General features: G+C 42.5%; 2 protein-coding genes across 3 annotated transcripts in view; one reads left to right on the forward strand and one right to left on the reverse strand.

Annotated features, from left to right (window-relative positions):
- Positions 1 to 15,201, forward strand: part of cebpz (CCAAT enhancer binding protein zeta) — a 19,485-nt gene extending 4,284 nt beyond the window's left edge. Inside the window, exons 3-17 of the mRNA XM_060918005.1 lie at positions 152 to 380; positions 462 to 618; positions 4,507 to 4,595; positions 6,529 to 6,582; positions 6,689 to 6,791; positions 6,891 to 6,959; positions 7,044 to 7,110; positions 7,303 to 7,406; positions 9,594 to 9,654; positions 10,489 to 10,673; positions 10,769 to 10,810; positions 11,876 to 11,980; positions 12,449 to 12,519; positions 14,467 to 14,548; positions 14,785 to 15,201. Of these exons, the coding sequence (XP_060773988.1) occupies positions 152 to 380; positions 462 to 618; positions 4,507 to 4,595; positions 6,529 to 6,582; positions 6,689 to 6,791; positions 6,891 to 6,959; positions 7,044 to 7,110; positions 7,303 to 7,406; positions 9,594 to 9,654; positions 10,489 to 10,673; positions 10,769 to 10,810; positions 11,876 to 11,980; positions 12,449 to 12,519; positions 14,467 to 14,548; positions 14,785 to 14,936 (1,570 nt within the window). The 3' untranslated portion in view covers positions 14,937 to 15,201. The remainder of the gene's footprint in view (positions 1 to 151; positions 381 to 461; positions 619 to 4,506; positions 4,596 to 6,528; positions 6,583 to 6,688; positions 6,792 to 6,890; positions 6,960 to 7,043; positions 7,111 to 7,302; positions 7,407 to 9,593; positions 9,655 to 10,488; positions 10,674 to 10,768; positions 10,811 to 11,875; positions 11,981 to 12,448; positions 12,520 to 14,466; positions 14,549 to 14,784) is intronic.
- Positions 14,614 to 20,221, reverse strand: LOC132883898 (protein CEBPZOS-like). Of its 2 annotated transcripts, XM_060918006.1 has the most exons (5): positions 20,159 to 20,205; positions 19,910 to 20,003; positions 18,932 to 19,049; positions 18,768 to 18,812; positions 14,614 to 15,054 (listed from the first exon to the last, which is right to left on the reverse strand). In XM_060918006.1, the coding sequence occupies exons 3-5, from the start codon at positions 19,047 to 19,049 to the stop codon at positions 14,972 to 14,974; spliced, it is 246 nt and encodes an 81-aa protein (XP_060773989.1). In that variant the 5' UTR covers positions 19,910 to 20,003; positions 20,159 to 20,205; the 3' UTR covers positions 14,614 to 14,971. The 2 variants fall into 2 exon arrangements, with proteins under 2 accessions (XP_060773989.1, XP_060773990.1); XM_060918007.1 differs by lacking the exon at positions 19,910 to 20,003 and having other exon boundaries at positions 20,159 to 20,221.
- Positions 20,222 to 23,981: the final 3,760 nt, after the last annotated feature.

The following is a 23,981-nucleotide window of genomic DNA, read 5'->3' on the forward strand; positions in this document are numbered from 1 at the left end:
ACTGATAATTTATTCTTCTCTCATTCAGCGGTAAGAGGAAAAAAAAATCCCTAACTGAAGTTCTAATTCTTAGAAAAGAACGCCGCAGCTCTGAATACAGTACAGGGAGTAGAGCAACTATATCAAACGCATCGTTGTGTTTTTCCTACAGGAAGCTGTTAGATCCTGGCCTGTCAGTCAGCCCGAGGCAGAGCATGTTCCTCAACCTGCTGTACAAATCTCTGAAAGCCGACATCGTCCTGCGCCGTGTTAAGGCCTTCGTCAAGAGGCTGCTGCAGGTGAGCTGCGAACAGAGCCCCACGTTCGCCTGCGGAGCACTCTTCCTCGTGTCTGAGGTCATGAAGGCCAAACCTGGCCTTAAGCTCCTCCTACAAGAAGGGGTAAGATGTCATTCAGGTTTGTTATTCTGTACCAGAACCTGTGAACTCGTTAACGTGTGTGTGTATAAAATAACTCGTTAGGATGAGGAAGACGAGAAGTTTCAGGACCTTAAAGGAGATGATGATGATGATGATGAAGAAAGGTTTGTGGATGCTGATAAAATTGAAGAGGGACAGAGCGAAAAGCCTCAGCAGAATAAACCAGCTGCATCATGGGTACATCACCAAAACTTGGAGGGTAACTGATCCACCTTATGGAGTTCTGTGCGATTTTTGTTTCCTGCATTTACTGCTTTAGTTTTGGTTTCTTATTCGTTCATAAATTGTCATGTGCCGCTTTGTATTTTAAATTCCAGCACTGAGCGCTCTGATGGGTGTCAAAGACAAGGGTTAAAGGGGAACAGAGGGCAATATATACAGTAAATATAACAATAAAACACATTAACGAACCTTATTCAAGACTTACAAAAGTTTTTTGTTCTAAGGTTGGAAAGTTATAGTGTTTTGAAAGTAGCTCAAGCAAACTATTTCCGCAGTTTGAACAGCCCGCCATGATATTAATTTTATCCAATCAGAATGCACGTTCATTTTCTCTGCGTAACACTCATGACGTATGTATGTGCCCAGTTGTGTTGGCTCATTGAGGTTGGGAATAGCACGTGTGAAATACCTGTTTCTGCCTCTTGCGACGATTTCGCAAGTCCACGGGTGGCGCCTGTCTCACTGCAGCAAATAAATTCTGCTGGACTCGTGAGCAACTCCACGTTACATTTTCCGCACGAGCACCACGCCGTGTCACCTGCACGCAGACGCTCTGCCCCACGCTCGCCATGCCCATGGTCAGCATCAGTCTCATCCAGGCCCGGCGCCAGGAACAGTTTACTAAGGGGGCAATTAGAAATCGCAAGGGGGCAAATATTTTTCATATAGTGTGTAGTAGTGATGGCGGTCTGACAACGTGTTTCAAACAATTAACTGCGCCAACCACAAAACCACCACGGCCCCGAAGGTTGCTTTAGTCCGGGAAAATCATGTGACATATTACCAGGGCAGTTTTATCAGCCCCCGTGCCCACCTGTTACCCCTCCCCTCCGATTTTCTCACAGACACGCGGTACAACCGGAAAGATGCCAAACATAAAACAACACACACAAGCCTACAGGCAAGTCCTTTACATTTAAAATACATACAAATAGCTCCGCGGCATGAAAACAAAACGTCAATGCAAGTCTAAGGTACTTGGCTCGGCGGCCAAAATCATAATTTAAAAAACTCAACAGACCCCGCGGCTGCACCAGTAATAGCCTTCCTGACTCGCACCGAGTCAACGCTAACCACTTAATCCGCGATCCCAGTTTAGGCGTGTAGGGGACTAAACACTCTGAAGTGATGAATTTCCCCTCCGCTGCATGGGGGGTGACGTCAACGACACATATTCTTACGCTATTTGCGCACAAAGCGGACCATATATGAACACATACACCAACATAAACGGAGATAAACTTAGCCTACAAAGAAAGAAAATGGATTCACAATATTGTGATTGAATTTGTTTAATTCGGTGGGGGAAAGACTACTCCCGTAAACTGACTGCATATTACAGAGTGCACTTGTAAGTGTAGACTACATGTAAAACCCCCGCCCGCCCGCCTGACTCCTCCCCTTGTCCTTATCACAGGTCTGTGTGTGCGCGGCTGTGTCAGCATTTCACACACACACCCACAATAACAATTAAGAAAACAATTAAGTGATCTGAGGCTCCGTTGAGGGGGCGGGGCTGTAGCCACGAGGGGGCGACGCCCCCTTTCGCCCCCCCACGGCGCTGGGCCTGGTCTCATCCTCGCCGTCATCCGAGCTTTCTTCTCTTATTTGGAGTTGAGAGTACCTCTCCTAGGTTCAAACTGGTACCCTTCTAAGCCGTAGCCTGCTTGCAGTGTGTCTTGCGGGATCTCTTCGTATGATTCGACAGAGCTGTCGCTTTCACTTGATGCGCCCGACGCCATGATTACAGGCTTCTCTGCTCTATTTCGGAGAGTTCCGCTAGTGCAGTGGGTAGCGCTGACGTCACGGTCTTTTAAAAATGGCGACTCTTGTGCGGTTTAGTGTATAAAGTATTATATTTACAATTACCAAGATATTTTGTTGTTTTCTAGTATATAAATTTGATAGAATACTTAAGAATACGTTACTTTGTCACATCAGCAACTGTATATATTATATTTGGTACCCCTTTAAGAAAAATGTTGGTTTTGTAGACCGTGGCACAAATTGGACTCGCTGAAAAACAAAAATGTGGCCAGTTCTCAGATTGTACTTTAAGTTTTTGGTTAAACATGTTAAAACTAGAGCGTTATTGGCTGAAGCCGTGTGCGCGTGTGTTTAACCAAGTCCGAGTGTGTGTAAGATGGTCGTTGGTGTGCCAGCCTCAGGTAGCGATCCCACAGTTGCGGTGTGGCTCCACTGCGTACTGACTATGCAAGCGCCACATTCCATAAACTCCATTCATGCTGTAATCCTCCGTGGCTGAGCGGTCGGGAGCGCCGTCCAGGAAGGGGACAGATTTTGCAGCATCGGTTTGAATCCTGGTGTCGATGTAAAAGGCCGAGCTCAGACCTGCACAGGTGTCTAGTGTGATCATGTAATGGACTTGTAGTCATAAAGGAAGGGCAGCCATAAAATAGCATTAAATACAGCAAACAGTTTATTAACGTCCTGTTAATAAATAGGTCGAGTTTATGGATTAATAAACGGAGCCAAAGACTCAGTCATTCAGCGTATGATTCGGTGTCCTCTCTGGCTGTGTGGTTCACTGTTTCTCACTGTACAATTCAGCGTCACTCACTATACACCGATCAGCCAGAACATTAACAACACTGAGAGGTGAAGTGAGCAACGTTGATCATCTCATTACAAGAGAACAGTCAGTTCTTGAAGTTGATGTGTTGGAAGCAGGAAAAATGGGCGAGTCTAAGGATCTGAGTGACTTTGACAAATAGTGATGGTGAGATGACTGGGTCTGAGCATCTCCACCAAAATGGCCCATCCTGTGGGGTGTTCCCAGTATGCAGTGGTTAGTACCAAACAAAAGTGGCCCAAGTGGACAACCGGTGAACTGGCGACAGGGTCATGGGTGTCGAGGCTCACTGATTCGCATGGGCCATGAAGGCTAGCCCATATGGTCCAATCCCACAGAAGAGCTCCTGGAGCACAAACCGCTGAAACAGTTAATGCTGATTAAAACAGAAAGGCGTCAGCAGTAACTTTTTTTTTCTACACTAGCTCTTCTGTGGGATTGGAGCATTTGGCCCTTGTCAGAGTCGCTTGGATCCTTCCACTCGCCTGTTTCTCCTGCTTCCAACACATCAACTTCAACAACTGACTCCTCTCTTGCTGCCGAATAAACTCCACCCCTCGACAGGTGACACTGTAATGAGATCATCAACGTTATTCTCTCCACATTCACTGGATATGAGCAGCCGCACGCTCTGATTGGCTACTGTGCTAGTAGGATATCAGCTCATATCCTGTGAGTAAAGAAAAACAAAATGGCGGAGCGCGTTGCTGAACCAACCGAGGACGAAATAAAAACTCTACTTGAAAACAAAGCCCCCAAAAATGCCAAAAAAAAGGAACAAAATATGGAATAAAAGTATTTGATGGTAAGGACGTAGTATTTTATTTATTAATTTTTTTCAAGAATTATCGCATTTTTCATATTTTTCCAGTCATTTTGCCGGTTTGTTTACGTTTTAAGCGGAAATGATTTTGTCAAACGTTTTGTATAAAGTTATTTACTGAATTTGCAAAAAATAAAAATGCTCCGTTTCTCAAAATCCAGTGAATGTGGAGAGAATGAAACAGTTCTTCCACTCAGTCTCGGTGCTACGCGCCTCGTCGCCCATCAGCTCATGTACGACTGGATTTTATGGAATAACTGTTATTCACTTCCTGTGAGTGTTTGTAATGTTTTGGCTGACGGGTGTGTGATTTCAGGGTCTCGTGCTGTATGATATTTCTCATCTTGATTTCCCCATGACAAACTTATTTTATTTATTTATTTTTGAGTCCGCCTTAATATTCAGATATTTATCTTGGTCTTGTTTGTAAAACGGTGTGTTGTGTGCAGGTGGTAAGGATATGGAGATGTACGACCCCACTCACAGAAACCCTTTGTACTGTGGAGCGAATCGCAGCAGCCTCTGGGAGCTGCAGAAGGTGAGGAACTGAAAGGTTTTTCTTGGAAGATGGATGCCGAGTGTGTGTTGTACGTTGTGGTTGTCGGTAAACGTTGCCGCCGGTCGGTTTGAGCCGTCAGAAAGAACAAGATGCTAAATTTATACGTTACAGATTGTCGCGGTGATTCCACTGTATTCCACTGTCCCGTCCATTTCCCAGCGTTTACACTGACGGCGTGTTTTCAGTGCGTTACGGGATTATCTCGGTCACCGGATAAACACGTGGGACTTTTCTTAAAAAAAAAAAAAGTTTCGATTTGTTGGAAAAACTGATTGGATAAACAACATCAAAACTTGTCTGGGAGAAGTGACGGGCAATTTATGAAAGAAATGTTTAATTCTTGTAAGTGAATCACGTGAATTGATTCATGGCCAATGATGAGTCATAAAGCTAATCACGGTGTGCATGTTTTTTTTTTTTTAAATTAATTAATTCCACACCAATTTCCACATTACATTTTCTTTGGGTTGAGCATGGGCTCTTGAATCTAAAAAAAAAAATCTCTTAAACACAATCTTCCCAACCATCATATTACACGGATGAAAGTCTTCCGGATTTACCCGGAAATCCGGATACTTGACAACTCTTAAATCTCCGGTTTTCCGAATGGAGAAATGTATTTTTTGGATTTTTCACGTTCCTAGACGTGGCGTAATACTTCACATCGTCCTTGCATGGGCGCGGTCCTTAAATAGCCCAAACATGATTCATTGATTAAAGACATGTGTTCTTTGTTAACGGTGCGCGTGCCAGAGCTCGTTAGGCGTGCGTGCCCAGTGCGCGCCTTCAGGTGCACGAGCTAAGGCGCTCAGGACTGACACCGTTCTGCGCAAGCGCAACACAACCGCACTAGAAAGCGTGTTCAAGCTGCCAGTGTAGCTGCGGTCTTTTTAGTTGTGAATTACGAGTATTTCCTCGTGTTAATAATTCGCCGTGTCAAAACGAGCAAAACTTTCCTCCTTCTTTCGACGTGAAGAGAGGTCAGCAATTTATTACATATTTTTTTCCCATCAAAGTTGCATTTTGTGGTTTCGAAGCTAAGTTTTAATGAACACAACATCAAGAAAACGTGGAAGAAACAGCAATAATGGAAGAGTCGGTTTCTAAGCTGCCTAAAACTAGCAGTGGTTTGTTACAGAATGCACTCAGGCTGCCAGTCAGTGTGTGACACACACACACACACACACACACACACACACACACACACACACACACCCACCCTACGCCCCTGATTTACATGAGAAATTTGGTCTTCATTGGTGTTTAAATTTACGATGATACGAACTAATGTAAACAATCGGCTTCAACTCGCATAAATCTGAATTAGAAATGTTTAGTTCACTTTCGCTTCTGCAAACGCACAACTCTGCTAAAAGATTGATAAACGAGGCTCAACGTCCCCAACACTGAAACCTGAAAGCTTTAGAAACTCTAACGGACCTTTACTGTTTAACAGCACTGTTTTGGGATTTTGCTGAGTTTACCTTCAACTGTCTGATATATTTTTTTTCAAAGTAATGAACTGTGCAGCAGGAAAATCACTGCGTTTTCTAAACGCACTCCTGAAAATTACTCGTTAACTTGGGGAATTAAATTTGATATTTCTGACATGTTAATCATTAATGTACATGAAAGAAAAAGGCTTAAAAGTTATAACTTGTTTTAGTGAAAATAAGCACTAAAATGCACTAGAATGCAGGGCTCTGCGTGTTCTGTTATTAAAATGTTTTTGGGGGACGTTGCCCCCCCCCCCAAAAAAAAAATCTTAGTTTGACTTTCAAAAGTTCAGGATTTTTTTCTTTGCTCCACTTTCATCTCTAATATTAATAAAACGAGTTATTTTGCTCCTCATTTCTGTGAAACCTGCTGGTGTCCGTGTTGCCGTTACTGACTGTATGTTCACGTCTTGTAGCTCGCTGATCATTTCCACCCCTCTGTGGCTCTCTTCGCAAAAACCATCTTGCAGGTGAGTATTTCAATTTAATGACATCCCAGTGAATCATGATCATATTGCAGGACTTTTTTTTTTCCCCCCTACGAATACACTTTCACTCACTCACTCATGTGATCAGGGAGGGCAGATCCAGTACACAGGAGATCCTCTGCAGGATTTCACACTCATCAGGTTCTTGGATCGGTTTGTGTTCAGGAACCCCAAACAAACGAAAGGCAAACGTAAGGAGAATCTTTTAACGTGCCTTCTGAATGTCTGAGTGTCTTCATCTCTGCATCGTTGAAATGTGCGTCATATCCCTGATTTGTCTTCTGTCTCAGAAAACACAGACGCAACCATAATGCAGCCGAAGCACAAACCGAGCATGAATAACATCCGCTCATTACCTGGTGAGTGTCTCAGTTAGCTGGAAACACTGAAATATAACGTGCGTGGGCATGAATAGGAACGTGTGCGTGTTTCCTGTTTTACAGTAAACTGTGAGGAGTATCTGGCCAAAGAGGAAACTCAGATCCCTGTGGATGAGGTGTTCTTCTACAGGTGTGTGTGTGTGTGTGTGTGTGTGTTTTTGTTTTCTGAAAGTAATTCAAATAATTTGTCTGCTCTTATTTTATTTCCGTATCTCTGAGGCATTACGTATTATTACTCAAAATACTCTGCTAAATATGACCTCGTTCACAAATCGTTCACACCTGAGCTTCTACACCGTTTCCGTTTTGCTCCAATTTTCAGGTTCTTTAAAAAGAGGGAAGGAGAGAAGCGACTGAAGAAGCCTTTTGGAGATGATGCTGAGAGTGTGGAGGACGTGGACGATGATGAGTTTGAACAACTGCTCAGTAAGTCAGAAGGAGGAAATGCAGCCTCCTTCAGGATCACAGCTCCAGTTCTACTGTGGTTCTGGTACCGGTACCAGAGTTTATGTGGCGTGTTTAACGCCAGACTTTGACAGTTCAATATTTTATTTATTTTTTCTTTTCTATCTTTTAATCTATGGTATAATAATACTATATAAATGTAAGCATAAATTCCAAAATAAGTTCAAACATCATGTTAGTGTCAAAGCCAGCGCTCTTCTGAACCCACATGACTAGAGATTATAGTTGTGTACAGTTTTATATAACTTTGACAATAAAAATAACGTAAGACAGAGAACGTTAACTGCGTAAGCATTCTAACATCAACAAATGAATTAGTAACGTTTTTACTGTGCTAGATAATGCTTTATATTCTATAGACACGAGTGTCTTACTGTGAATTATGCCACAAATATTTTTCATCCGAGCTCCATCCGGGACATGGAGAACCAAAACCGGGACATAAATCTCTATCTGCCACTCGTGAGGAAATCGATTAATTGTTTTGATAAATTTGGGACTTTTTGTTTGTAAATGTTTCAATATAATAAAAAGAAAATCACACGTTGGCTTGAAGATATGAAGAATAAAACTTGCATTATTCATGTGAACTACATCGTGGGCGTGACGTACAACCCCTTTAATCCTGGGTTTGGCTTTAAACTGCAACCGGTGGGGAGTCTCAGGTCCGGGACGACTTGAGTAATCTTCCCAGTAACCCCCATTACTCCCAGGTCGGCTCTGACCCGGAGTGGTAGCACCTGCCTGAGTTCCAACTGTGGGTTAAATAGTGCATCACCAATAAGGCGCTGGCAGCAGGGCGCTTTTCGGTGCAACGTGGCAGATGAACCCAACAGGGTCAATGGCACACCACCAGATGGCATGTGGAAGAGCCACTCAAACAGCCAATGAATGGCATCACTCGGCAAGTCAGTTGTCACTGTGGGGCGACTTCCATACCCGTCAGGTCTGTGGCACTTTTGTGCACCACTTGGCATCAGGTCTGGAGGTCCAGAGAGACAACACGATGGGGCCACGACATCATTTGTCTTACCTTACTGTACAAGGCGCTTCATTAGGAGAGGAGAATGGGCCGTTCATGCCACCGCTGCGGACGACTCTGTCACTCTGGTGCAGGCCTCACGGCCCATCTGTGTATCCTAATGAAGCAGTAATCATCGCTAGCGATGGACAGCCGACAAAATACAACCCCAATTCCAAAAAAGTTGGGATGTTGTATTAAATGTAAATAAAATCAGAATGTCATTCGCAAATCATGGAAACTCTGTATTTCATTGAAAATAGTACAAATACAACATATCAAATGTTGAAACTGAGAAATTTTATTGTTTTTTGAAAAATGTATGCTCATTTTGATGTCAGCAACATGCTTCAGAAAAGTTGGGACAGGGGCGTGTTTACTGCTGTGTTGCATCACCTGTACTTTTAACAACACTCTGTAAACGTTTGGGAACTGAGGAGACCAACTGCTGTAGTTTTGAAAGAGAAATGTTGTCCCATTCTTGCCTGATCTACAGTTTGTTGCTCAACAGTTCGGGGTCTCCTTTGTTGTATTTTGCGCTTCATAATGCACCAAAGGCTTTAAACAGGAGACAGGTCTGGACTGCAGCAGGCCAGTTTAGCACCCGGACTCTCTTACTATGGAGCCATGCAGTTGTAATATGTGCAGAAAGCGGTTTGGCGTTGTCTTGCTGAAAGAAGGAAGGCCTTCCCTGAACAAGATTTTGGCAGCATATTGCTCTGAAACGTGTTTATATCATTCAGCATGATATGATAATGAAGTTTATCTTCTTGTGTTGAAAAACTTGCATTTTTCATATGAAATACATCACGGATCTGAGTGGCACAATTCCCGATATTTCACTCCGATGATGTCACTCCGTTTTTCCCACTGACGGGATGTGTGTTGTCAAAATGGTGAATTGGTTCAGAATTAAAATTCTTTTGATTAACTTGCTTTTTTGTTGATGTGCCCATATAATATAAAGAACATTACACAGTGGCACGAAGATATGAAGTTTATCTTCTCGTGTTGAAAATATTTTCACTTCACTTCTCTCACTCGTGATGTATACGCTCACCACTCGAGGATAAACTTCAGATCTTCACACAGCCGTGTAATATCCTTTATGTATTTTTATTTTCTAGACACTTTTGAGAGTGATGATTACTTCACGGACTTTAAAGATGATGACTTGGACTTTGCTGGGTGAGTGAGTCCCCTCTCGCTGCTCTTGTGTGAATATATTATAGTAACTACTGAATGATATACTCTATTATTTATTCATTATTTGTTCAGTAGAAAATCCTGTATCCAAAGAATTTTGAAAATCATAATACAAGAAAATATCTAAGTAATGATGTATGATATTTTCCCCATTTCTGGCCACGCCCACTTTTTTTTTTTTTTGAGAATTATTTTAAATTGTTTTTACACATCAGTGCATTGATTTTTGCTTCATTCCTTTAAGGAAATAAAGATGTTCATTGGAAAATCTGAGTTAAAAACACATGATTGGCTGCTGCTGTTGTTGCATCATAAAATATAAACGCCTGTCTGGTTCCACAATGCGAATGCATCCCAGTGCAGCACAGGTTTCTGGAGAAAGGGGCGGAGCATGTACGATTCGGGACATTGTCCAGTTTGCATGTTTGTAGAATCTGGTTTCTTGATGAGGGTGAACGTGTCGGTGCTGCTGCGACGTTGTCGAAAGCTGTTTATTGTTTAATGGAAGTGAAACTCCATTACGTTTTCCAGACCTGGGAACATTTTTGAGAATTATAGAAAGGTCGTCACTCTTCAGGGTAGCTAATTTTGGTTTAACTTTGGGGAAACAAGATGTGCATATGGTGGTTTTTGGGACAGATTTAAAAGATGGGATGAAACGAGTCAGTCTCTCTACTCTGAACAGTGCAGATGTTTAGAACGTTGTGGCAGAAAGAAAGTTTACTCACTTAAAAAAACAAAAAATCATGAAAATGATTGAGGTGGTTTTCAAAAGAAAATGAGCACAACTGGCATCATGAACATGTTCTTTTACAGAAATGTAAAGAGCAACAGCAAAAAAGGTAAGAAATCGGAGGAGGTTTCAGATTCAGACCTGGATTCGGACGATGGCCTGGATGATGAGGAGCTCTCTCTGGGAAGCATGGCTGAGGAAGACTTTGGAGACGAGCTGGAGGAAGATGGTGGTGCTTTTATGGACCCAGATGGAGATGATAATGAAGGTGTGTGTGAGATGCACATGGTCAGTTCAGAATCTCATTTATTCTGTATATTGCAGTTGAACTGAAGCTAAAAGAAAACACGTTGCATTTTACAGTTCCAGAGCTTGAGGGTGATGATGATGATGCCGCCTTCGATGGTGAGTTTGTCAGTTTAGTTCACAGTGCCTGTCATATGTGTTCACCCCCATGCACTTTTCCACATTTTGTAGTAAATATGTTTAACATTTAAAGGTCCATTTATTGGTTGCGTAAGTATTTAGTGCAGAAGTGTCAATACTTCGTAGAACACAGCTGATTCACACACTGATGGTGATCAGCTGTAGCTGCGAGTCTTCTAGGATGCGTCTCTGTCGACTTTGCACATCTGGATCTTGATATCTTTGACCAGATTTCTTAAAGTTTCTCAGACTCTGTCAGGTGGGATGGAGAACTACGATTTTTCAGGTAGTGCCCGCTCTGGGCTTTGATTGGGCCATTTGTACATGTTACAGGTCAAAAAAATTCAACCTTGGTGCCTTTTTTTTTTGACATGGGTTAAAAATTTTAACCTAGTTCCTAATTTCCAACCTTAAAAAGGGATTTTCCATCACTTCTTTTGTCTCTCTTTCTTCCATTCACTTCCTCTCTGTCTACACCGACCGAGTATTTCCTCGTCTGTCTGTCTGTTCCTATTTACCTAATTAGCATTTTTAAAAAAATCTTTTATTGCACTTAATCGGGATTCAGACTCAGAACCTTCTGATTCTTAACCCAATACCTTAACCACTAGACCAATTGCAATCGTCATCAAGTAGTTTAAAATACAAACTCTTCCCAGATCCTAACCCAACATACAGTGAGTCTCCCTAATACAAGTAGCAAATGATGAACTGGGTTAAAAATTCTAACCGAGGTTGAAAAATTCCACTGGACCTACAATTCTGACACATTCAGGTTCCGTGGACCTTTAGCAGTATGTTTAGGGACCTTGTGCTGTTGCAAAGTAACCGTCTGGACCACTCTCGTCTCCTACATGTTTCTCTGTCCCTGCTGATGAAAAGCACGACCTGATGCTACCACCACCGCGCTTCACTGTAGGCTTTGGTCTCTGCAGTTGATGAGCAGTATTGACTGGAGTCTCAGAGACACTTGATTTCATATGTTCCTCAACCCCACCCCCAACCCGTTGTTGTTTGTTGATGGTTAGTTACTTCTGTGTTTAGACTTTGATGAGGATGAGGGCCTGGGTGAGCCACCAGAAGTCAGTAAAGGACGCAAAAAAGGCAAGAGGAAGTTATCAGAGCATCTCGAGTTTGCCGGATCTTTTGGTGAGATGATGATTATTATTATTACATCATGTTTTCCCCTCAGTCTAAATGTGAATAGTGTTTAAAAAATAAATAAATCAATGTACTGTTATGTGGTGCACATTAATGACTGCTGTGGTAGGATGAAGAAAGAAGATCTGATGAGGTAAACGCACTTCTGGTTATTTAAAGGCTGTGTTTGAGATTGTATGGTGCGTTGGGGATAGAAACACTTCCGTTTGGCAAATGAATATCGGAGATGTTTACACAGAAGTCAGTTATTCATTTCCAAAGTCTCAACCTTTTAAGAAATGATGAATCACATCTTCAGTAAGGATGTTTGTAACTGAAAGCATGTTCCAGAACAAACCCAAACTTCCAGCTAGTTTTGTGAATGAAAAAGGTTTTAATATGAGAGAGAAGACCAGAGAGAGCAGATGTAAACAGATGTGAACAAAGCGGTGTGTTGATGAACATGTTCTTCCCCAGAATCCAAACCAAGCAAGAAGAAAAAGAAAGGAAAGATGGACAACACGGCGATGTTTGCAGCAGCGGAGGAGGTACGTGAGCTCCATGCCCATTTCCTGAGCTGATTAATTCATAATGCATTTTCAGCATTTTTCTACTTTAACTCATTTTAGTAGCAGAACTTCTACAGAGAATTTTATGTAAATTATATTTGAAGGCTGATTTTTCTATTCTACTGCAGGACTGTTGAACTCTGTTCTGATTGGTGGATTATTACAAGCACAGTCTAGTGTGTATGTGTGTGTGTGTGTGTTTAGTCCTCTCGTATCACAGCAGATTGCCATCGATTGCAATGATTCGTTTATTAATGTATGACACAATACACATTTTTAACAGTTTATTTTTGGATTTAATGCTGCAGCACATTCATGGAACAGGAGTCATTAAAGCAAGGCGGCCTTTCGATTTCATAAAATCAGTGAAATTTAGTTCCCTCTGAAATGTGCTAATTGTGATATACGTGTTATTGACCAGCTTAAGGTCGGTCCGTATGGTGAAATACCGTGACCGAGGTGTTGAAAGTACTGAGCGAGGCCCTCTGGGCAGAGGTCAGTATTCAAGGCCGAGGTCACAGTATTTCACCATACGGACCGACCTTAAGCTGGTAAATAATATATTTATTTTTTTCTTTACCAAATTCTAACAGAAAACGAGAGCGCCCGAAAGGGAAAACCGAGCCGAGCCGCCATTTTGAATCCTCATTCACGGCTGTAATGCAAATGGCTTCCTCCTCGGTATACAAGTGCACTTCCATGGCAGGAAAAACACTACATATTGCCGCCTATGTCGTCCCCTATTTATACAGTCATTCAGGATTCAATCATGTTTTTGCTTGGCGTTAGCAAGTTACAGGTTTTAGCTTTCTCCTGAAATGTTTTATTTCTTCTTCCTCAGGGGAGTAAAACTCACTTTCGCTGTGAACACTGTCGTTATCGCTATCCATGCTGTAAAATTAATGCGATTCTCCTGAGAAATGCTGGCAAAAAAAATTAAGATTTTTGATAATCTTATAAATAAATCTTAAAAAATGTTGACAAAAAATGCTACTATGTTTGTTGTGAACGAGCGAGTCGCCAGAGGTCCGTAACTGGGGTCTGTATTGTAGGATACAGACCCGCTCACCAGCCAATCAGAGCGCAGGATTTGATGGAAACTGGACCATGGAAAAAAAAAGTTTATTTCTGTAATATCTCACAAAATATCAGGCCGTTCTGTGGCTGGGAAGTTATTTAATTTGAGGGGATTAAAGCAAATAATGTGCATGAAATCGCTCGCTTGGCGCAGTCAGGCAGACAGAGGAAGTCCGTGTGCGCATGCGCAGGTTTACCTTCTTCTTCTTCTTTTGGGTTTTACAGCAGCTGGCATCCACAGTGTTGCATTACTGCCATCTACAGGTTTCCCTTTGAGCGTGCACTGACAGTTCCATCATTCTGTCGCTAAACGAACAGCTGATCACACCGAGGTGCTCGCTGAGCGCCAATATTTATTAGTTTGGTCCTGCGTTTCCTTTCCTTCGTATAGAACATAACGTCTTTTCTTCTCACTTTCTTTCCGTTACTGTAGTCGCTCTTTCACGTTTCATTCGCACGCTCATGTCCTCTATTTTTCTCTCCCGTTTCAAATTTGTATCCCACAATGCCTTGCGTGAACGGGGAAAGCCCACCACGTGATGCATGATGTAGTAGCTTGAATTGGGTCATGGGGAAGCAGGAAAAAATAGCGGAGAATTTAGGGCCACGTGGAGAAATTCAATAATTGTTCTATAAAAAAAAAGCTAATAAAACTGGAAGTCTGTGATTTGAATTCAGTAGCTTTCGGTCACTAAACAAAAATAATTGGGTGTCGGGGAAAATTTATTTTTATGACCTACACTTAAAATCTGAAAGGCAGTACAGCTTTAAGTCGATGTTAAATGTCTACTGAATAAACCTTAAGCTGTTTGTTATTTGTGTTTTATTAAAGTCTCTCCTCCTTTTCAGTTTGGAGATTTGCTGGATGAAAACGCAGATATCAAGTTTGACAACGTCGGCATGAACGCAATGGCTAATAAAGACAAAGCCAGTGAGTACTGAACATTTGTGTGTGTGTGTACTTTAAAACAAAGAGAAACACAATCAGACGACAGGTTGAAAATTACTGAATTTTATTAACATGGCTAGATGCCAGCCAGATCTCTTCACACGAGTGAAGTCACAAACTGTTGGATATGAATAATCACAGACTCTGATCATTTACCACAATATTCATTTATTTGTTCTGGAAGAAGTCTCCCATGTCCTTCTGCTTCTTGCCTTCAGGTGTCAAACAGCTGAAATGGGAGGCGCAGCGTGACGACTGGATCCGGGGACGTGACGTTAAGACGCTCAGGAGGAAGAAGGCTGCGTTCAAGAAAAGGAAACCGTTTGGGAAAGACAGACAGGGCAAAAAGACCGTCAGAAGGAAGAAGTGAAGTGATGACCCTTGTCCTGTTGAGTGTCTGTGTGGTTATTCCTGCCGCGTAGACCACACGTCCTGATCCGCTTCCCGGACGCCGTAGTTCCCGGCCCATTCGTTGGACTTGTAATAAACTGAGAGAGAGAGAGAGAGAGAATGTTGAATGATGTTTCAGGTTGTAGTCAGGATCTGCCACATTGTCGGCAAATATTTCTGAAGACAAAGTTGTTTGTGTTGGGGGGGAAAAAAAAAAGCATTTTGTAATAAATGTAATTTTACCATTTGTTTGCTATTTGAGACTTTATTGAACAGCACAGGATATTTCTGCATCACGCCTGCTTTTCCAGAGCGAGACTCTGGCTCCACCTCAACTCTGATCATGATAAAGTGCTTGAAGATGAAGGGATGAAATCAGGCGCAATGTCCAACAAAACTTCCAAACCTCTAACATAATCCAGGACGTGGCGTCCTACTTATCACCTCACCGGCTGTAGGGCGATGAGCGATTGCCATCACGCAGCGTCCATCTACAATTCACAAAAGTTGCTCCTCCCTGAGTTTTCAGTGGATTTTGATTCTGATTGTTTTGTGTGGAAGATCTAATTGTTCTCATGAACAACAACTTGGCTAATTATAAACGAGTGGTTTCTCATGGTACAGCTGCATGAGCTGCCGCGTCGCTGATGCTAAGGTCACGCAGAGCCGGCTGATCCGTGAGAACCGTTGCTGGCGCTATCGTGGCCATTCCGGCAAGTTTTGGAGGTGATCCGTTGCATAACTTTGGGTGGAGTAAACTATACAAATGAAGCCACAGGAACTGTGATGGAAGACAGCGGTAAACCCAAGGTAGAGTGGGTGATGGCAGTGTGATGTATGGCCTTATGGCAGCATGTAGTGTTCACAGCTACAGTATGACATAGCCACGGCAAAATTAAATAAGCCACGCCCCCTCTACAAACTTTCACTTTCTGCAGAAATGTTGTTCCATGAACATTTTGAGCTCGATGGAATGCTACAGTAGCCCACGTAAGCCTCATGGATGCCTTCATGGTTGTAATGGATGAATTCATCTGGTGCTTGACCTACAGCGATTTTCAACACGACCAAACTTTCTGGCAATGGAAGTCACACCTTCCTCCTGGTGGTCAAGTTGGTTCCCTGGCTTTCATGTATTCCGATGGAAGGGCCTGGAACGCATGCCGGTTGACCCTGGAAGGCCCAAAATTGTCTACCGTGAAGTGATTGTGAGACTAATGGCTGTTAGTCTCACTTTTACAAGTCATGCTAATTAGTTTTGTTCCATCCCTCCCAAATCATCCATCACAGACCTAGAATTAACTGAACAGAAATGTGTACTTCTCATAAGCATCATAATGGAGTTAAACTGAACACATCAGGATTTATCACGCCAGCAGTCAGGAATTATAAACCTCCATCCTGAGCACATGAAAGCTGAGAATGGACTTACACACTCTCTCACACACACACACACACACACACACACACACTGATATCTAGGTAACTTTCAAAAAACTGGAAGTGCACAATTATGTAGAACATCTCTGGATGCTGAAGCGCTACAGTTTCCCTTCACTGGAATCAAGATCCAGCATGGCAATGCCCCTGTGCACAAAGTGAGCTCCAGCAAGACATGGTGTATACGCTCCACTCCGAAAGTACAGGACTGGAATAGCAGCATTTATATACTAAAAACATCTGGGTTCAAGATCAACAGATGAATGTGACGATAAATCAGAATTTCAGCTTTCATTGCCGGATATACATCCAGGGAAATGCATCAAGACAATGTCCCAAAACGACCAACACGAAGGACTTCACAGGAAAAAAAAAAGTGGAAGGTTTTAGACGGGCGGAGTCCATCACCAGACCTGAACCCAACTGTGCAGCATTTCACCTCCTGAAGAGGAGACTGAAGGGAGAAACTCCCCAAAACAAACCACGACAAACTGTGCTACAAACCTGAGAAAGCATCACAAAAGATGAACGCAGCAGTTTGGTGATGTCAGCAGGTCGCAGGCTTGATGCAGTTATTGCAAGCAAGAGAAATGATTTAATACTAAATATATATTTATTCATTATTTACCAGCTTAAGGTCGGTCCGTATGGTGAAATACCGTGACCGAGGTCTTGAGAGTACTGAGTGAGGCCCTCTGGGCTGAGGTCAGTAGTCGAGGTCACGGTATTTCACCATACGGACCGACCTTAAGCTGGTAAATAATATATTAATTTTTTTCTTTACCAAGTTCGAACAGAAAACGAGAGCGCCCGAAAGGGGAAACCGAGCTGAGCCGCCATTTTGAATCCTCATTCACGGCTGTAATGCAAATGGCTTCCTCCTCGGTATACAAGTGCACTTTCATGGCAGGAAAAACACTACATTTTGCCGCCTACGTCGTCCCCTATTTATACAAATGGGAGTCATTCAGGATTCAGCCAGGTTTTTGCTCGGCGTTAGCAAATTAGAGGTTTTTAGCTTTCTCCTGAAATGTTTTCTTTTACTTCTTCCTCAGGGGAGTAAAACTCGCTTTCGCTGTGAACACTGTCGTTATCGCTATCCATGCTGTAAAATTAATGCGATTCTCCTGAGAAATGCTGGCAAACATAAGATTTTTGATAATCATAAATAAATCTTATAAAAAAAAAAAAAGATAAATGTTGACAAATTCTACTGTGTTTGTTGTGAATGAGTGAGTCACCAGAGGTCCATAACTGGGGTCTGTACCGTAGGACACAGACCCGCTCGCCAGCCAATCAGAGCGCAGGATTTGGACCGCCAAAAAAAAAAAAAAAAAAAGTGTGTTATTTACTCCAAGACTCTGTTCCTATACTTTTGCTCACCTAACTGTTGAGTGATCTGCCACCAAAGGTGCTAAAGTTGTTTCACACAAGATGTAAATATCAGGAAATGAAAGCTGAAATTCTGATTTAATGTCTTGTTCATCTTTTGATCTCAAACCCAAATATCTTCGGTGTCCAACAAAAACCAGAACATCAAGGGTGTAGGAGCTCATCTGGTCTGCCATCAAAACAACCCTGACGACCAAAACATCAAACAGAACTGAAATGTGACGATGTGAGAGAGAGAGGACCAACCTCCACCACTAACTGCTTACAACAGGAACATCAACAAACCACTACATTTTATTCCCCGAGTGAAGATCGACCCAAAACACCCATCAGAACTGAATTCCCATGATCAATGAGAGGAGATACAATTCTAATCAGAAGAAAATGTGTTAAGTGACCTAATGACTAACTTGTTCGCAAAAAATTGACAATACAATGAGCAAGCGTTGTTCAGAAGGTCGAGTTCTTTCAAATAAAACAATCAGAACTGAAATCCATTGAGAATCGGATGAGAAATGAGAGAAAATTCTCGTGAGGTCTGGAAAATTCATTAATTTGGCCTAATTAGTAACTCATTAACAAAAAATTTGACAAAACAACGACCAAGTTTTGTGCAGAGTGATGAGTTCTTTCAAATAAAATCAGAACAGAACGCTGTGGAGAACTGATGGAGGAGACACGATTTAACTGAATTGTGGACGACGGACGCCTCGCCATGGCAACAGATCATCAGCCTCATGGACGGGTGAATTAACAACAGCATGGGTCTGGAAGGAACAGATTTTATATCTTTTATAAAAAAATAATAAATTTATGTTACAAAACAGACTTTATAAAACAGTCAGTACAATTTGACACCACCACTACCCAGTCTCGTCCTTTCACACATTTGACCTTGCTATGACCTTGTCCCTGTTTAGATCAGTTCATCAGCTGGTTACAATGAGAACGAAGTTAAAATTGGATCAAAATCATTTACCTTCCAGAACTGAGGGAAAGTGTTTGTTCATCGTCCATCTGAAATCTGGGGGTTAAAAAAAAAAAAAAAAAAAAAAAAACACACAATCATGATCATCTGATTTCACCTGACCCCCATCATCATCATCATCTATGGAAAGTGTTTACGCAGGAACAGCAGGTCACCTCGGCTCGCGTTCATTTTGCAGTAGAGTCCGTAAGCTGCAAACACGCCGGCCACCTCCAGAAAGAGAACTCCTTTAAAAATCTTCCTGGCCACTGGCTCCATGGTTTTGGGGGCCATCTATAATGGAGAGAGACAGAATGATTTAACACATCACAGTAAGTATGGAACGTAACCCTGCTCGGTAGTCCTGCTCCGTGGACAAAGTTTCTGAGGAGTGCTACACTGCAGACAAGTTACTATAACAATTTATTGAGCAATTTCAGTTAATGATAAGGAAGCTGGACGGCGCAGTGCAGTGGTCATCACTGTCACCTCACATGAAGAAGGTTCTGGGTTTGAATCTCACAGCCAACTAGGGGGTTTTCTGTGCGGAGTTTGCATGTTCTCCCCGTGTCTGGGTGCTCCGGTTTCCCCCACAGTCCAAAGACATGCAGGTTAGGTAAAAATCCCCAGCCACTGGGTTACACAAGCCAGTGCATACTCAGTGCCAGTCCCAAGCCCAGATAGATTGGGGAGGGTTGCGTAGGGAAGGGCCAAGCCAAAGTCCTTCCCACGCCAAGTGGCACATAGGGCGGCGCCGATCTCCGTTTCCGTAGCCCTCAGCCTCTCGCCTATTACATAGCTAGGGTTACAGTGGGGGGGCGTGTCCTCTGGTAACCGCAAGAGTTTGACTCCCCACTCACATCTGTATTGCAGCGTGCCTTGCCAGACAGCAGTAGGTACCATTTTTATGACGGTCTTTGGTATGATAGCCGGTGTAAAACCTACACCAAATCAAATGTTGAACCAGCTGGAGGAAGATGATGATGATGAAGCTGGAAAAGAACTGAGCAGCTCAGTAAAGGTCTACCAGCTTGAGCAGTTGGTTCAGCAGGGAAGGAGAGTTAACAGCGATTATTACTGCCCCCTAGTGGTCCTCAGGTATAATGCCACCATTTTATAACATGAATAAATAGAATAAAGATAATATACTGTACACTTGTCTTGTCCTGGTCTTCGAGTCACAAGTTTGAGTGTTTTTCCTGCTTTAATGCACTCAGTGATGTTCTCTGTGTCCTTTAATTCTCATATCTGATGTGTCAGAGACACAAAAAACAATAACATACAAACAAGACCTAAACACCTTCTCTTACTTGTTATTTCCCAACACAAGCCTGGTATTTCTATTTTTGGAATAAATATTTCTATAATAACGTCTTTGCTAGATGTAATTTTTAAAGTCTCACCTTGGTGGATTTGCCAGATAACACACGTTAATTTTCTCCCACCTGTATTCCGACAAGTCCCACCTCCTGCACTAGGATTGGCTAATCCGATCCCGAACTCTTTGCTCGGATTGGCTAGAATGTGCCAACAACACGTTTCTGATTTGACCGTTAAAACTATTATCCAATTATAGCACACCGGGAGGCTGAACTTCTCGGAGTATGGGTGGGATAAAAAATAAAGCGAGAAATAAAATGTGCTTCCGGATTACGGAAGCCTCATTGAGACATTTTTCGAAACGCCTCATATATTGGCTGCCATTGATGTGTTTTTGAAGTTGATCACTAGCTTTCAAGTAAGGAATAAAGCAAGGCTAGGCCTGTCTTAGGGGTAAAACAACCCTTATTCCAACAGCTGTTTACGTCTCTGCAATACGTAAAGAGTGAAAAATATACTTTGGAGTTGAGTTAAGACCAGGCTGAATGGTTAACCGTCATGAGGCGGTGTAACCTCCTGGGCGTCTGTTGAACATGGAGGCCGTGTTCCATGTACAGACAGCAGCCACGTGTAACCCAGGTTAAAATAGCTGTGAACAAATAAAGGGTTAAACCAACAATGTCATGTAAATTACTTGGACATCATTTGTTGTTAAGTCAATCAACATTTAGTCATAAATATAGTTTACATGGTTGATTTTTGTTTTCTATTTTATTTGTGTACTGATCCTTTAGTAAGTGGTGCTAAATTAACCCCCTCCCCGATTATTATTTCTTTCATAAATAAACCAGCAATTTAAATTTATACCTTGGTCTGTGTGTTAATTCCAATTTCTAGTAATAAACTGCGCCTCTGAACCTAGATCCTGGTCCAAGCTCCCTGTAAACATCTCCAGTGCTACACACATCCTTCCCCCACGCTGTACGATGCTGTGCCGTTTCATCAAGTTTGCTCTGTGTTTGGGTTACTCCAGAGTCTGGATGTAATATTTGTGCAATGTAATTTGGGTAGAGTATCCTTCTCCATCCCCGAGAGTGTCGACCATGTTCCAGGATCCACAGAGCTCACTTTGCTGTTAGATCCTTCTTGGGCCACAAAGCTGTCTCTTTTTCACTACTAGACAGAGTGGTCTCTCTTCAACCTTAGCATATCAATCTTCATTGCTCACATAATTGTCTAACGGTTACAGAAGCAGCTTTGGGACCCAAAGGTTGCTGGTTTGATTCCCTGGACCAGCAGGAATGCTTGAAGTGCCCTTGAGCAAGGCGCCTAACCCCAGGCTGCTCTGGGTATGGTGTATGTCACTCTGGATAAGAGCATCTGCTAAATGCCTGTAATGTAATCTTGTCGTTTGATGTTCATTATGATTCGGAAACAATGTCTTTGGAAGACATCTAGGGTATCACACAGGGTACCCATAGAACAACATTAAACAATAAGATCTTCAGTTTGATGTCAGCTATTACTTTCCAAAACTTTGAGGCTCCAGAAGGCACCCCAGACTTTGCCATTCTGCTGCTTTAAATCAGCCAGACTCCCTGACACAGATGAGCCAAGATACTTGAAATCATCACCAAAGCACAGTTCCGCACCATTAACTTGGAGGTTTTGGGTACGCTGGATGTTTTGGTTAAATACCGCCGTTGTATCCCTGCTGATGACTAGACCAGCCTGTTTGGCTGAACTGGCTAGTGAATCGACTTCTTCCTGAGCATCCTGGATGTTATTGCGTCTGGTCTTCCTAGGTACAATGGTGACGTCATGTGCACCTGGCCTGCTCTGAAGGGCACCAAAGTGTCCCCTTGGAGTACTCCAGTTCTAGCACTTCTTCTTCTAAGTGAAATGGCGGATTAGACACTACTTGGTGTATTACCGCCACCTACAGGATAATTATGTCCACTACTAGACCATCAGTCTCATATTCTGGCAAAAAGGCCAGAGGATTTTAAAAATCTAATTAGGCATGAAGTTACTTTTGGATCCTTCACTTGCAGCAGAGCAGGGAGGGCAATAGTGGTAACACTCAAGCTGGATAGGTCAGTTATCAGTGTATGCCTGTACTCACTATACATCTTGCATTCTAATAAACTGTGGAAAACTGTCTCAGGAACTTTGCAAACATCGCATAATCCATCCCTATGTTTATGAATCAGATGTAAATTTGAATTTAAGGCACAGTGCCCCAATCTAAGACGGGACAATACGACTTGCTCAGACCTATTCCCAGATATAATGCTTTGTGAGCAGACTGACGGTTGGATTGCATACAAATGCCTACCCTTTACATCCCTATCCCATTGGTATTGCCACGTTCGAATAACTCCCTCCATCAACTTACTCCTTAATTCTGTTCTCCCTGGTCTAATTGGGGCAGAAATTGAGTCTTTTTTTAAGGATTCTTTTGCAAGTTTGTCTGCCACCTCATTCCCTTCAATGCCTATATGGGCAGGAACCCATAGAAAAGATACTTCACAACCCAATTTATGTAACTCATTCACACTCATCAGAATGTCCATACTTAGATCAGGCCTAGCGTTTGAAGAATGGACTCTTAAGCACTGCAGGACTGAAGAAGAGTCAGAGCATATCACTACACTGTTAGGTCTCACTTCCATTACCCACTGCAGGGCTTTTATAATGGCCACAGATTCTGCCGTGAAGACAGCAGTGTTGTCACTGAGCCTGTACCCATTTCGGACATTTAGCTGTGGGATGTAAAAAGCACAGCTTACCTTCCCTGAATCTGGGTCTTTGGATCCGTCTGTGTATATTTGGAGACACGAGTTCCATTTAAGCCGAATACACTCTACCGCGGACTCACTGCAAAATTCCACCTCATCATTGTATTTATATTCATGCAACCTAAAATCAACTAGAAATGAGGGAAGCAGCCAAACCGGGATTGAGCCCCAATAAGAGCTCTTCACTGGGACCATTTCAAGTAGATTACAGTCTTTGGCCCATTGCATACACTGCTTGATAAAAGGCTGGCTCCTTACCTGCTCAGTAGCAAATTCATAATCCGTAGAAATTGAGCTTGCAGGGCAGATGCTAGATTTCTCCCTGAGTCTATTCCAGTAATGAACTGAAAGCTGGATTCTTCTTATTTTTAATGGCTTCTCTCCTGTTTCAATAAGAAGAGCAGAAGTGGATGTGGAGGCAAATGCACCGCAACATATTCTAAGGGCCTTGGACTGAATGACATCTAACTTTCTCAAAGCAGATTTTGCAGCTGCTCCATAAGCCGGACACCCATAATCAAAAATTGACCTAATCATAGCCTGATAGTCAAAAGGGTGCTCTTTTCTGCACCCCAATAGAATCCTGTCAAACACCGCATAACATTTAAAACCTTGCTGGTTTTAGCTACTACTTCTGAGATACGAGTGTTCCAGTTGAGTCTGCTATCAAATCACATTCCCAGATATTTAAAACAGTCTACCCTTTCTGTGGGAGTGTCATAAAGTGTTAAGGTACCATCCCATTTTTTCCTTGCACAACTAAAAACAACATATTTTGACTTGGATACAGAAATTTTGAAACCCCATTTCCCAGCCCATTTCTCTACAGATTTTAGTTCTCCTTGCATTCTATTAGTAATAAAAGATAGATTTCTTCCTCTGACCCACAGAGCGCCATCATCTGCATATAATGTTCTTCCAGTTCCATGGTTTAAATCAGCAAACATATCATTAATCATGACGTTAAATAGTACCGGGCTGATCACACTGCCCTGGGGGGTGCCATTATCGACCAAGGCTGCATTTGAGGTAGTTGCACCTACTCTTACCTGGATTGTGCAATCTTCTAGAAAGGTCTTGATCCACTTGAACATTCTCCCACTAA

Source organism: Neoarius graeffei, chromosome 3 (assembly GCF_027579695.1).
Source record: "Neoarius graeffei isolate fNeoGra1 chromosome 3, fNeoGra1.pri, whole genome shotgun sequence".
Taxonomy (NCBI): domain Eukaryota; kingdom Metazoa; phylum Chordata; class Actinopteri; order Siluriformes; family Ariidae; genus Neoarius; species Neoarius graeffei.

Bases quoted from the DNA above. Each gene is read 5' to 3' on its own strand.
- LOC132883898 (XM_060918007.1), bottom strand. From the start codon at position 19,049: ATGGCCCCCAAAACCATGGAGCCAGTGGCCAGGAAGATTTTTAAAGGA. The intron at 18,813-18,931 runs GTGACCTGCTGT...TTTAACCCCCAG, and splicing joins CAAAATGAACGCGAGCCGAG to ATTTCAGATGGACGATGAAC. The intron at 15,055-18,767 runs GTAAATGATTTT...TCTCTCTCTCAG, and splicing joins CTTTCCCTCAGTTCTGGAAG to TTTATTACAAGTCCAACGAA.